This window comes from Chiloscyllium plagiosum, unplaced genomic scaffold (genome assembly GCF_037043375.1).
Source record: "Chiloscyllium plagiosum isolate Xiang-an unplaced genomic scaffold, Cpla_swu_hap1 HiC_scaffold_2, whole genome shotgun sequence".
Lineage (NCBI taxonomy): Eukaryota > Metazoa > Chordata > Chondrichthyes > Orectolobiformes > Hemiscylliidae > Chiloscyllium > Chiloscyllium plagiosum.
The window spans coordinates 109,479,958-109,493,148 of NW_028270140.1; the positions used below are offsets into that span (position 1 = coordinate 109,479,958).

General features: G+C 37.8%; 1 protein-coding gene across 1 annotated transcript in view; it reads right to left on the reverse strand.

Annotated features, from left to right (window-relative positions):
• The window catches only part of LOC122559261 (ras GTPase-activating protein 1), a 197,249-nt gene that overhangs the window by 54,082 nt on the left and 129,976 nt on the right, over positions 1 to 13,191 (reverse strand). Inside the window, exons 15-17 of the mRNA XM_043708645.2 lie at positions 11,164 to 11,240; positions 5,441 to 5,613; positions 2,122 to 2,281 (exon numbers count right to left, since the gene is read on the reverse strand). Coding sequence (XP_043564580.2) covers positions 2,122 to 2,281; positions 5,441 to 5,613; positions 11,164 to 11,240 — 410 coding nt within the window. The remainder of the gene's footprint in view (positions 1 to 2,121; positions 2,282 to 5,440; positions 5,614 to 11,163; positions 11,241 to 13,191) is intronic.

Below are 13,191 nucleotides of genomic sequence, written 5' to 3' on the forward strand. Positions count from 1 at the left end.
ATAAGAACCAAGAGTGCACTGCCATTTAATACAATTGTGGCTGATCTTATCTTGGCTTTAACTCCACTTTTCTGCCTGCTCTCTGCAATGCTTTAACTCATTACTAATTTAAAAATCTGTCTGTCCCCTCCTTAAATTTATTAAGTTTCCTAATGCCCCCCACACTCTGGGCTAGTGAATTCCAGAATTCACATTCCTTTGAAGTAAGTAATTCCTCCACATTACTGAAGAAATCTGCCACACCTTAGCCTAAAACTATGACCTCTCATTCTAGAGTGCCCTACAAGGGAAGATATATGTTCTACACCTACTTGGTCAATCCCCTTTAGCATCTTACATTTCTGAATTACATCTCCTCTCATCCTTTTAAACGCTAGCAAGTAGAGACCCAAACTACTCAATCTCACCTCATTAAACAAGCCTTTCACAGAATCATAGCAGCAAGTTAGAAGTTACAGACCATCCTACTTGGAATGCTATCACCATTCTTTCATATGTTGGGTCAAATTTGGGAACTGTACTTATTATACCTCTGTGGTTGCACTTATTTCAGATGGACTTCAGTACTTTAAAGATGGGAAATACCACCACATTCTCAAAGGCAGTTAGAGAATGGTAATAAATGTTGGTCGTTGCCACTGATGTTCACAAAACAAGAATGAATTACAACACAATTTCTGTAACTTCTAAAACAAATTATGTTAAATGTATGTAAGCTTGGATTTTTAGCTTTTGAGTCAACAATTAACTTCTAACTATTTCTGTTGCCACAGTAGTTTATTTTAAAACTGGTTTTAAGGCCCAGCTTTGGACTTTTGTTTACTTAAAATTGTTTTGCAAGTTGATAGCAAATAATGGGGCCTCTTGGTGTGTTAGATATTTTTGAACTGGTTATTTAAGCTTAGGAAAACACCCTCTCACTGTGTTCCTTTAATGTTTTACTTTGAGCAGGCCTGTGAAGTCCATGGATGAAGACAGCGGTAATGACCAATGGTCCTGAGAAAGGATGGGTGTAGTGAATTAGGTTACTTGAAAATAAAAAGTTCATGTTAATGTTAATCTCAGATCAGAAGTGTTGGGAGTAAATCCTGATGAGGTGACTTACAGCTGAATGTCTTTTATCTCAGATGTGTAACCGCTCCAAGAAGCTATCTGCAGTTTTAATCTATACTTTAAAATCATGCGACTTAAACCTGCCAAGGTGTTGGAGGCAGGGATTCTACTGACAGTACTATAGAAGTTGTTTTTCGGTTTTATACCAGGGGTGCGCACTTTGGGTATTAAACAAAAGCTGTTGTATTTCTTGCAATAAAGAAAGGAATGTTTTGGGATTAATGAGATTCTATTTTTGCTATGTTTGGAAAAAAAAACCTTGAATTTGTATTATAAGTCGGTTTATTCTGTTTTATCTTCATTTGTGAACAAAATTTGCAACATTGCATACTTATGTTTCAGCATTGTTAAAACCAAAACAAAGCAAGAGCTATCAAGCCAAATTTCAGTCTGGGGTCTGACTCATCTTGTGATGACATCTGCTGAGACCATAACAGAATAAAGAACTAAAGTTCTTTCAGAAAGAAGATAAATTACTTTCTTAAAAAATAAACTAGTTATATAAACATGGTCTTCAAATCAGGGTCTTTGAATGATACATATCCATTTCAGATTCAGCACCAAACTGGATATTTGAAGAAAATTAAGCTACAATAATTCAATGTCTTATAATTTTACATTGTATCACGGCATATGGAAAGTTTGAGATTAATCTCATCGTTAGTATTTATTGTTCGAAGTTTGCATCTCAATTAAAATATAGGTCAAAAACTATACCTTGCATGATATAACAGTGGCATCCATTCAGATAAGAACTGTGGAACAGCAAGCTGTACCAGCACAACTGTCATTTTTAGCATTTATTCATTAAAAACTAATGGAATATTAAATTATAAAGTGGAAAACCTATTAATTCAAACTCACTCAACTTGCATTTTCTTTTTGCAACATCTCAAATACACAAAAATGATTCTCAGTGCTTTAAATCTAAATGTCCATAACTAATATATTAAATCCAATAAACAACCTCGATTGAATAGGTTAATAACTTAAGTTTGATTGGCCTACCTTCCATACTAATTTCTCTGTCATTGAGTATTTGTAGTAAAAGCGATTCAAGTCTCTCATGCCGAAAAATTCTTAGTAAAATACTAGCCAATAACGTCCGATCCTGACCACACACATGGGATAAGGCATTTATCACATGGAATTCTTTTTGAAGAATAAGCTACAAAAAAAAAAAGAAATCATGAACTATTCAAAATGTAATATACATTACTTTATTTTCATACACTTCCAATAAAATGTGTGATTTCAAGAAAAATATTTAAGATTTGCTTAGACCTCCAAGTTCTGCACATTGGCAATATAATGTTGGAAGTTAATCAAGACTGATTTTAAGCTCTGATACTCGAAGGACTCCTTTATACAAATTTGTTGTCAGATGCTAGCCACAAGGTTGAAGTCTACCAAGCTAGGCATAATTTCACCTAACAATATTGTCCATATTCTTGTTTTTCCAGTCTTGTTTATTCAGAAGCACTCCCAGATGACCTTAAATGTCCTACCCTTTGTGTGCCTAAGTTAATTAAAATACTGGCTGCCCACATCATAGCAGACCCATTTTCCATCTCCACTGTGCTCATTGACCTACGGCTCCTAGTTAAGTAATCCTTGATAGTAAAATTAGTACACTTGTTTTCAAACTTTTCCATGACTTGAATCTTCAAATTCTTTCCAATCTTCTTTAGTTTGATAACCCTCCGAGATACCTGTGATGACTCAATTCTTGAGTGTATCCAATTTTACACGTTCTACTATTAGCAGTAACTCTGAGATTTAGATCTTAAGTTGTCCACCCCTTTCTTCCTTAAAATTTACCTCTTTGATGAAGGTTTTGATAACATGACTTGATAAGCTTATGTGACCGAAAACCATTTTTTTTGTTTTACAACCCTTTAAAAGTAATTTAAGATGTTTGACTATGTTAAGGGCATAATACTCAAACTCACTGTTCTTCTGGCAACAGGCTCTTATACAAACTTCATATTTCATGACACAATTAAAAATCTTTCTTTCTGCCAAATTGCAACAACACAGAATTCTACCTTCCAAATTCTCCATCTCCCTTCGCTAGGTAACCAGCTTTAAAGTTCTTACTTGAAAATAATGATTATTTCCTAATGAAGGGCAATTTACAAATGCAATCGTTTGCTCATTGCACAGCTTGATGATTAAGTGGGCAATCTCTCTTGTAAACTAAATTTGGAGGAGGAATTACTGATGTTGATTAGAAACAGTTGATCAATGAATATACTAATTTAGAGAGTCAAAAATGCGCCTACACAAATAAATACTTCTGCAGCACACTAACGCTTGACGTTATTTAGGTAGTTAACTAAAATCTACTTAGCCCTTTCTACATGCTTCTGCAGTTTCAATTTAAATCCAGTGGCATCCAGTTGAGCAAGCACCAGAGAACTAGCAATAAATATATACAAATTATACTTGGTAATACAGAACTTGAGTATTGCTGATTTTTAAAAAAGGACATTTTGTCTTGTACTTATTAGGACATTTCTCAAGAATACAAATTCAAAAGGAAACCCAAGATTTACATGACATGAGAGGACTGTGCTGATTGATTGGAAAGTGGACTCTGATTGGTTGAGGCATTGCCACAGAAAATACACCTATAAATGCAGGTTGACAGTAAAGACAAATTTTGTCCAATCGCAGAATCACATCTAATAATGAACAATATGTTGCAAATGAGGACGTTTTCTGGACAATCCTAAATGTAGAAGAAATTATGCTGACAATCAATTTAGGACTGTCAGTTGGACTCAGTGTAGCACACTTGCATTTGTTGGAAGCTTCATACATTAATAGGTGCCCTGTTCTTTGCAGAGAGAAACATGCACTGTGACTGTTTCAACTGAACAAAATAGATGACAGCCATTTGCACTTTCACCTTGATGGTCTGCAACAAATTGTTTGATCACTATTTATATGAACATATAAATCTGTTGTAATGAAGTTCGTGACAAGTGGGTGGCATGGTGGCACAGTGGTTAGCACTGCTCCCTCACAGCGCCAGAGACCCGGGTTCAATTCCCGCCTCAGGCAACTGTCTGTGTGGAGTTTGCACATTCTCCCAGTGTCTGCGTGGGTTTCCTCTGGGTGCACCGGTTTTCTCCCACAGTCCAAAAATGTGCAGGTTAGGTGAATTGGCCATGCTAAATTACTCGTAGTATTAGGTGAAGGGGTAAATGTAGGGGAGTGGGTCTGGGTGGGTTGCTCTTCGGAGGGTCGGTGTGGACTTATTGGGCCGAAGGGCCTGTTTCCACACTGTAAGTAATCTAAAAATATTTAAATGGACCATCTAAGCTTATCACTCAATCATTCACTTCCCCATTGTCAAGGAAGAAATTTTCAACTTAATCTGTACCTCTAGTGCTGTTAACCTGTAAAGTTAAAGGACCAGGTGCAAGCAAGTAGGATTATAATGTGCTCTATCTTGTCTACAGTGCTATTAAGATTTAGAAATATTGCATCTTTTAAAATATACTCTGTTTTTCTGCTTTTAATACCAAAGTTCGTAACTTTACAGTTTTCAGTATCACATTTCAGCTGCCACCTGTTGCTCACTCAATTTGTCCATACCTCTTTGCAGCCTGTGTTTGACTCACAGCTATTTTTTTAAAATCATCAGTATATTTAGAAGAAGTCAAACAATAAATTGTCAATAGGCTGAGGTCTCAGCACGGATCCTTGCATTACTAACAATCATAGCCTGCAATCTTGAAAATACCTATTCTAAATCTTCATTTCCTATCAGCCTATAAATGCTCTATCCATTTTAATGCATCTTCTCCAATACCATAAGCTCTTACCTTACATATTACGCTTTTGTATGCAAATTAATGAATGACTTTTGGAAATCAGATCTACTGTCTCCTACTTATTTATCCAACTAGATGTAACAATACATGAAATTCATTAAATCAGATTGTGAATTTTGAAGCATAACATGAATTCTTATCATGAATTCAAAATGCAGATGCTTTTATATTATTATGACTTGACAGGATAGTTCTGTTGGATTGCATAGTGAGATTGTTCAAAACAAGATGTGATTTTACTGTTATTGCAACTGACATTAGTGTTTAATATGATGGAAGAGACCAGAAGAGGAAACCAATTCAAAATCAGAGTTTTCCACAAATTGTAAACAGTGTGATTGATTTTCTCTTGTTTTTTAAAAAAAAAAGGATTGGCATCATACACATTTTAGTTAATATTTGATAGATAATACTTAATGAAATTTACACACAAGACTATGAATACACAAAGTACCGAAAACAAACACATAAAACAAAAATACCTCTTTGAATTCACTGTATTCCTCTTCTGGCATGATTTTTTCCAATGAATACCGTGCTCTTACCCGTACAGAGCCTGGTTCAATGCCTTTTAGTGGAAAATGTGAACTGAGAGGAAACCACTCATCAATCAGTTGCCCTTTCTGTAACTTACTCAACAGGCAGCGCATGAATACTGAAAAACAAAAGTTTTTGTTAATCAAATTAAATTTTAATATTCAAATATATCAAATTCTGAATATCCCATACTTTTCTCCAGTTTAACATAAGGATGAATCATCTTGATTGCTAAACATCATAAACTGAGCAGTCTGGCATTCAATTTTGTCCCCTTTTAACTGCGACCATAAAATGCAATCCAAACTATATATTCAGCCATCACCAGAGTACCATACAGCCTTAGGCTGCTGTTGAAACTCTTGATACATTTCAGTTGTGGGGAGAAAATAACAAAAGATTAAAGATTTTGGTGTGGAAAAGAATGCACTTTTGTGAAGTCAGAATTACAGAATCATTAAGTAACCATGGGCAGAGGTCAGTGCTAGAGAGGATGCAAAACATGGGAATCACATTCGCAAATGACAGCACAAGTTCAATTGAGAGAAAGAAAAATTAAAATAAGTGAACATAATGACCATAAAGGAAGAGACAAATTATAGAATTTGAATAGAATTCACAGAACCAGCAAGCAATTAAGTGGGAAACGGGGGGGGGGGGGGGGCAGTGGGGGAAGTGATACCAGGTAGTTCAGGACAGGGGTGGGAGAACTAGTGCCAGAGTATGTGTGGAAAGGAAGCACAACACTAACTGATAGTCTTCCAGTCTTCCAAATTTCTTCTGGTAGGCTCTATGCTTGGGGCTGCCGTGCCCCGCCCTGCCATGCCATGAGTAAAATTCCAGTTAGCGGATGGAGATGGGACAGGGAAGACTTTGGTGGCCCGATCACTCTTAGGCCAGTTCAGTCGTTTTATGACTGAAAAGAAAATAAAGAACTGCAAATGCTGAAGATCTGAAATAAGAGTAATTTCCAGTGAAACTCAGTAAAGATTTGGTAGCATCCATGGACAGAAAACAGAGCTAATGTTTCAAGTCCAGTGATCCTTCTTCAGAATGGATAGCAGCTAGGAAAAGATAGTATTTTATGCTGGCGATGGAGGGTTTTTCCTTTCTTTGTGGGGGCATGTACTGGAGACAGAATGGAGATAGTAAGGTAGATAGGTTAAGAAGCTACATAGGTAATAACAGGGACTGTGAGCGAGTGAAAATGGGTTGGTTGCACTGAAAGCAACCAATGTCATGATAGGATCTGAGGAATCCAGTGGGTAATAGACAACGAAGAACTTGCTCATGCTCTAAAATGATTAAACTCAAAATTAAACTGAAAGCGATAATGTCCTCAAGGTGATGAGGTGCTGCTCTTCCATCTTATGCTGGGTCTAGCTGGAGTACTACAGCAGGCCTGAGACAGAAATGTTGGTAAGTGGCATGTTCAAGTGGCAAACAACTAGAACCTTGGACTCATTTCTTTCACAGATAGGACGAAGGTGTTCTGCAAAGTAGTCACCTACTCTGTGTATTATCATACCAATGTAGAGATGACCACATTGTGACTTGTGAGGACATTAGACTAGATTGAGTGAAGTGCATGGAAATCACTGCTTCTTATGTTAGGTAAGTCTGGGGCCTTGGATAGTGAGGAGATAAATGACCAAGCATTGCACCTTCTGCAATGGCATGGGAAAATACCATGAGGGCGTTGGGAGTGAAGACAGTGTGTCCCAGAGGAATGATCTCCGTGGAATACTGACAGAGGATAGGTGATTGGCAGGGGCATCCCACTGGAGGTGGTGATCTTTGGATGTCGAGTGGCTTATGATCCTTTGGATGTCGAGGCTGGTGGGGTCGAAAATGAGGACTGGGGACTCTATCTTTTTTGTGAGAGGGAAAAGGAGGAGTTCGGGCGAAGTGTGGGAAGTGGGTTGGACATGGCCAGGGGACCGGTCAACCATGGTGGTGTCCAGTCCTCAGCTGCAAAAGAAAGTCACATTTCTGAGGCATCCCCACAGAAGGTGGCACCATCTACACAAAAGTGATGGAGATGGAGAAACTGGGAGTAGTTACAACAAGCGGGGAGCAAGGATGCATAGTAAAGGTAACTGTGAGAGTTGGTGGGTTTGTTATGGATACCAATGGCTAGTCAATCCCCAAAAATGGAAAGATGTTAAGGAAGGGAGAAGTCAGAAGTGGACCACGTGAAGGTAAGAGCAGGGAGAAAAACTGGAAGCAAAATTAACATTTTTCCAATCCCAGGTGAGATGGGGAAACAGCACAAAGTACGTCATTTGATGCATTGCAGGAGGAGATGTGGGAAGGTACTGGAGTAGGACTGGAACAAGGAATGTTCCATGAACCCCACAAACAGCCAGTCATAACTGGAGGCCATGTGGGTACCCAGAGTCACATCGTTGATCTAAGATCTAGCATTTACTGATTTTAATTTCACTAGTGATGTGTGGAAATAACCATAGTACATTGTCTGATGACCAATGTCTCAGTTCAATTGCAGCATAAGCGGAGGTTATCGAATATCTAAGGGATGCAGTGGAAGCTCTGCTTACGGAAATTAGATTGCAAAAATTATGGCTAAGGATATCAGTTTTCAAAAATCAAGTCCTTCGAGTTATGACAGTCCAGCAAACGTCCGTCAAAAGATTATTATAATTGCTGAGGTCCTGCTCCAGAGAAGAATCCAGAGACGTTTGCTGCCCTCTTTCCAGATGACAGTATTCACCTGCTGATCACTAACTCCACTGGTGACTCTGCCATTGCCCATCAGCCAGCCAGCGTAGAATATTATTCCAAATGCAGAACAGTATTGCCCAAAGCAGACCAGAATGTTCTTGATGATATCACAGTCAAAGGATATAGGGAAGTCATTTAGAACTGAGACGAGAAGAAAGTTTTTCACCCAGAGAATGATGAGCCTGTGGGTGGAATTCCCTGCCGTAGAAAGCAGTTGAAGTCAAAACACTGAATACTTTCAAGAAGGAGTTAGATATAGCTACAGAGCTAAAATGATTAATGGAAAGCAGGAACAAAGTACAGAGCTGGACGGTCAGCCACGATCATACTGAATGGTAGGCTGCATGATCTACTACTCTTATTTTCTGTTTCTATGAGCATTCTAAGCACACAATTATTTGATGCCATCCAACAAAGCCATCTGCAGTCACCCTCAAAGTCAGTTGCCTTCGACCAGGAATGGTTCAGCCACTTGGGAGCAAGCCAACAGGCAAAATACAAATAGGTACAGAATGCACAAATGTATGGTTATACAAGGATTGTGGGGTTAAAAAAAAAAGTATGTTTCGGATTTCATAATTTTGTTTGAATTATTTTTTTCTGTTGGTTTTTATTTTTGCATTGTAGTTTAATTGCCATAGAAACTTAATGTTCAAAGAAACCTGAACTTTCAGTTATTTGCTGGATCCTCGTCAAGATTTCACTTTTTGAAACTTTTATTAAGGCAGTAAGATGTTGGAACAGAAGGCCATTCAGGACTCCATTCAGTGAGGATGACTCAGCCAAAACAGCCCCGTGATAAAGAACTCCACAGATCCACTACTCATCTTTGTCTTAAATACATAACTCCTTTTGAGATTATGCCCTCAGGTTCCAGACCCGCCCATAAGAGGAAACAACCTTTCTGCATCTACCCTAAGAACCGTGTATATTTCAATAAGATCACTTTTGATTATTCTATATTTCAATGAGTATAGGCCCAAAAATGTCCCTCTGTAGCTGCTATCAGCCTTGTGAACTTCTCTGGATTATGTCCAATGCCAATGCAACTTTCCTTTGATAAGGGACCCAAAACTGTTCACAGTATTCCAGCTATGATCAGACTAGTGCCTTGTATAGTTTCAACAAAATATTCCTAATTTTACGTTCCATTCCCTTTGAAATAAAAAAAAATCCAATTGGCATTCTCTATTACCTTCTGAACCTGGATGCTAGCTTTCTGTGATTCATGGATGAGGACTCCCAAATACTTCTGTTTTGTAGCTTTTGCCTGTCTTCATTAATTTAAATAATATTCAGCCTACCAAGATGCACAATGTCTCATTCATTCACATAACATTGCATTTGTCAAGTTTTTGTTCACTGGATTAACCTGTCTATACCCCTCTTAAGGATGCTTTGTATCATTCTCAACATGTGTCCTCAACATTTATTTCTTCCATCATCCATAAATGTGGCTATAGCACATTCAATACCCTCATTCAAGTCACTAATATATACCGCAAATAATTGTGGCTCCAGCATTTATTCCTGTGGCATTCCACTAGTTAATTTTTATACGGTTGCTATGCTGAAAATGCACCACTTATCCCAGTTTTCTGTTTTCTATTATTTCGTCCATCCTCTTGTAATGCTAATGTAACCACAATGGTCTCTTAGCTTACTAAGTAGCCTAATGTGTCCTTTGTAATCCATTTGTGGAAAATGGGCCTCACTGGCTGGACCAGCAGTTATATCAGTCTTCAGCTCACAAACCTGTCTTTTCAATCTGCTCACCACACAGAACTTCAGTTGTCTACGATACTCAGTTAGTTGAAGGAAAACTTGTAACTTAATCTTGCTTTCTTTCCTATGACAACATGAAACATATTCACCTTCCATCTGGGCAGAAGTGTAATTATTTGACATGGATCCAAGGGAAATGGCACTCTTCCAAGGAGTCTATACATTTTTGTGAATACTTGATTTTGTCAAAATTCTTAAAACCACAGCAATATCTTTCAGCACCTACCATACTCAAACCCCAATTTTTGCAGGCTTAGGCAACTTTGAAGAATTTTAGAAAGCAACAAGTTATGTAAAATTGTTGCAACAGCCAGTATGCATCATCAAGGCATTAACATATAGCGATTGGTAATTCCTTTAAATAGCACTTGTAGCGACTGGCGATGGGAGGTGTGGTGATTCTGGTGGGAGGTGGGGGTGTTTAGGGGAGCATCCGTCCTGCTGAATGTGCATTCAATCATGACTACATTAAAAAAGGTTATTAATAGGTGCTCTGGACCTCAAAATGACAACATAGGCATCCAATCAGCATTGATGTAGACTGTTGTCATGATTTGGCTGCAAGGAATATTTCCCATGTGTGTTTGCTTTGCTTCTTCAAGCATGCTGATAACATCATCTGTTGCAACTCACATCAGAAGCATACCTACATGCCATGGACGTTATGTGAAATCTTCAAAGGCATTATCAAACAAGTGTTGTGAATGCAAATTTTGCACTACAAAACTCTGCTACTCCCTAGCTTAATAAAGCACATGCAAACTTTTCCAAAGCACTGCTGCCCATATCTTATGTTTGCACCAGTATACATACATAATTCTTTTGCTTCATTATAACCCTGCTCCTTTAACTGCACATTTTCCCCTGCATTTGCTTCATGAACATTGGTCATATTCTACAGTCTAAATTATTTAGAAATTAAAAATAATTTGCAAAACCACCACTGTTTTATTAAAGTTGCACCTGGATCTTAACCTATTTCCAAGTCCCTTTCAAATTATAGGACTGTTGAACATTGGCAGCAAACATTATCCTGAGACAAAACAAAAAAATTATATATATCCAAAAAGCTCATCATCCTAGGACTAACTTTTGGGTGGAGAGTAAAATACTTTTACGCAAAGTCAAACATACTTACAGATATCAGGATCCTTGCTCTTCTTTGTTTTGTTACTGAGACTTATCTCAAATCTGTTTATATCAGACGAGACATCACTGGGGAAATGAAGGAATAATTTGAGAACGCTGCAATCTAAGAAACTTGTAAATTACATGCCCTTGTATAGGCCATAAACAAAAAAGGATGACGCATCAGCAGATAACAAACATTGAAAAAAGTACAAAAATCTCATCAATATGACATAATAAATGTGCACTTTTGTACATCTTATCTAAGATAAAAATACTCCTCTATTAATCAGAGATGAATAATTTCAAGTAAACCATAGAAACCGGTCATCATTTTCACTCTCTGTGCTACAACATTAAAAAAAAATACACATTCAGCAGGCTGTTAGCTTAATTATTCAATTAAGAATTAGAGTGCTGCTTTTGATACTGAAAACTTTTATAAAGGAAACAAAGGGGCGAGTAGGTCCCATAGTAAGGATCATGATGTTACCACAAAATGATAAGTACAATAGGAGACAAATTCAGGAACTTTGGGAGTGTGAATGGTGAATTGATGATAGAAAGATGGGAGAGAGAGTTGTTGTTGAATGAGCATTTTATGTCAGTTTAAATGACTTAAACATTTCACAAAGATACTTGAAAATCAAGAAACAAAGAGCAGAGCAACATTAAACTATCACCATCACGTGGGAAATGCATTGGGAAAACAATTGGTGCTGAAGTTTGTTAAATCCCAGGACCAGATGGCTTGCATCTTACTGTCTTAAAAGTAGAGATAATCTTCCAATATTCCTTAGATTCTGAAAGGGTTCTAATGGATTAGAAAATAGCTAATGCAACATATTTCTTCAATACAGGGAGAGACAATGCACAAAATTATTAGGCAGTTAGTCCTAATATCTAGAATCCATTAAGGAGGTCAAGTGGCGTTGAAATGACCATCAGCCATGATTGAATAGCAGAGTGGACTCAATGGGTCGAATAGCCTTACTTCCACTCCTATGTCTTATGATCTTATAATACTTAGAAAATCATAATGTGATCTGGCAGAGTCAACATAGCTTTCTGTAAGGTGTGGGGGCGGTGTTTAATTAATTGGATATCCTGAGGAAGCGCTAAGCAAAGTGGATGAAGGGGAAGACATAGATGTGGCATACTTGGATTTTCAAAAGGCTTTCTCCACAACAAAGACAAAAATTGTTTGATTTGGCAGGTTATAATAAGAGCAAATCTGTGTGGCACAGCTCTAATGTCACAACTATTTATAAGATATATCAATGACTTTGACATTTAGATATTTATTTGGTTGAGAATTTAGGAGGCATGTTAGTAAGTTTGTTAAGGACACCAGAAGTAGTGGTATATTTGAAAGTGAACAAAATTATCTAAGATAACAAAGGGATCATGATCAATTGGGCCAATAGGCTGATGGAGTTTAATTTGGATAAATGCAAAGTTTGTATTTTGGCAAAACAAACAAGGGCAGGACTTATACAGTTAATGGTAGGGCCCTAAGTAGTGTTGTCAAACAGAGACACTGGGGACTCAGGTACATAGTTCTTAGAAATTTGTGTCACAGGTAGACAGGTGGCTAAGAAAGCATTTAGCACACTGGTGTTCATTGCTCAGACCACTGAGTAAAGGAGTTGGGATGTCATGTTGATGCTGGTAAGGCCAGGATGCTGGTAAGGCCACTGTTGGGAGTATTATCTACCAATTCTGGTCACACTGTTATATGAAGATTATTAGTAAATTGGAGAGGGTTCAGAAAAGATTCAGTAGGATGTTGCCAGGACCAGGGTATCTGAGTTAGAATGAGAAGCTGGGACCTTTTTTCACTGCAGTACAGGAGGTTGAGGGGTGACCATAGGGAGGTCTTTAAAATCATGGAAGGGCATTGATAAGGTGAATGGCAACAGGTCTTTTCCCTAGGGTGGGGGAGTTTAAGATTACAAGGCATATTTTTAAGGTGAGAGAAGAGTCCTGAGGGGATACTTTTTCTACACAGAGTGTGGTTAGTATGTGGAATTAACCG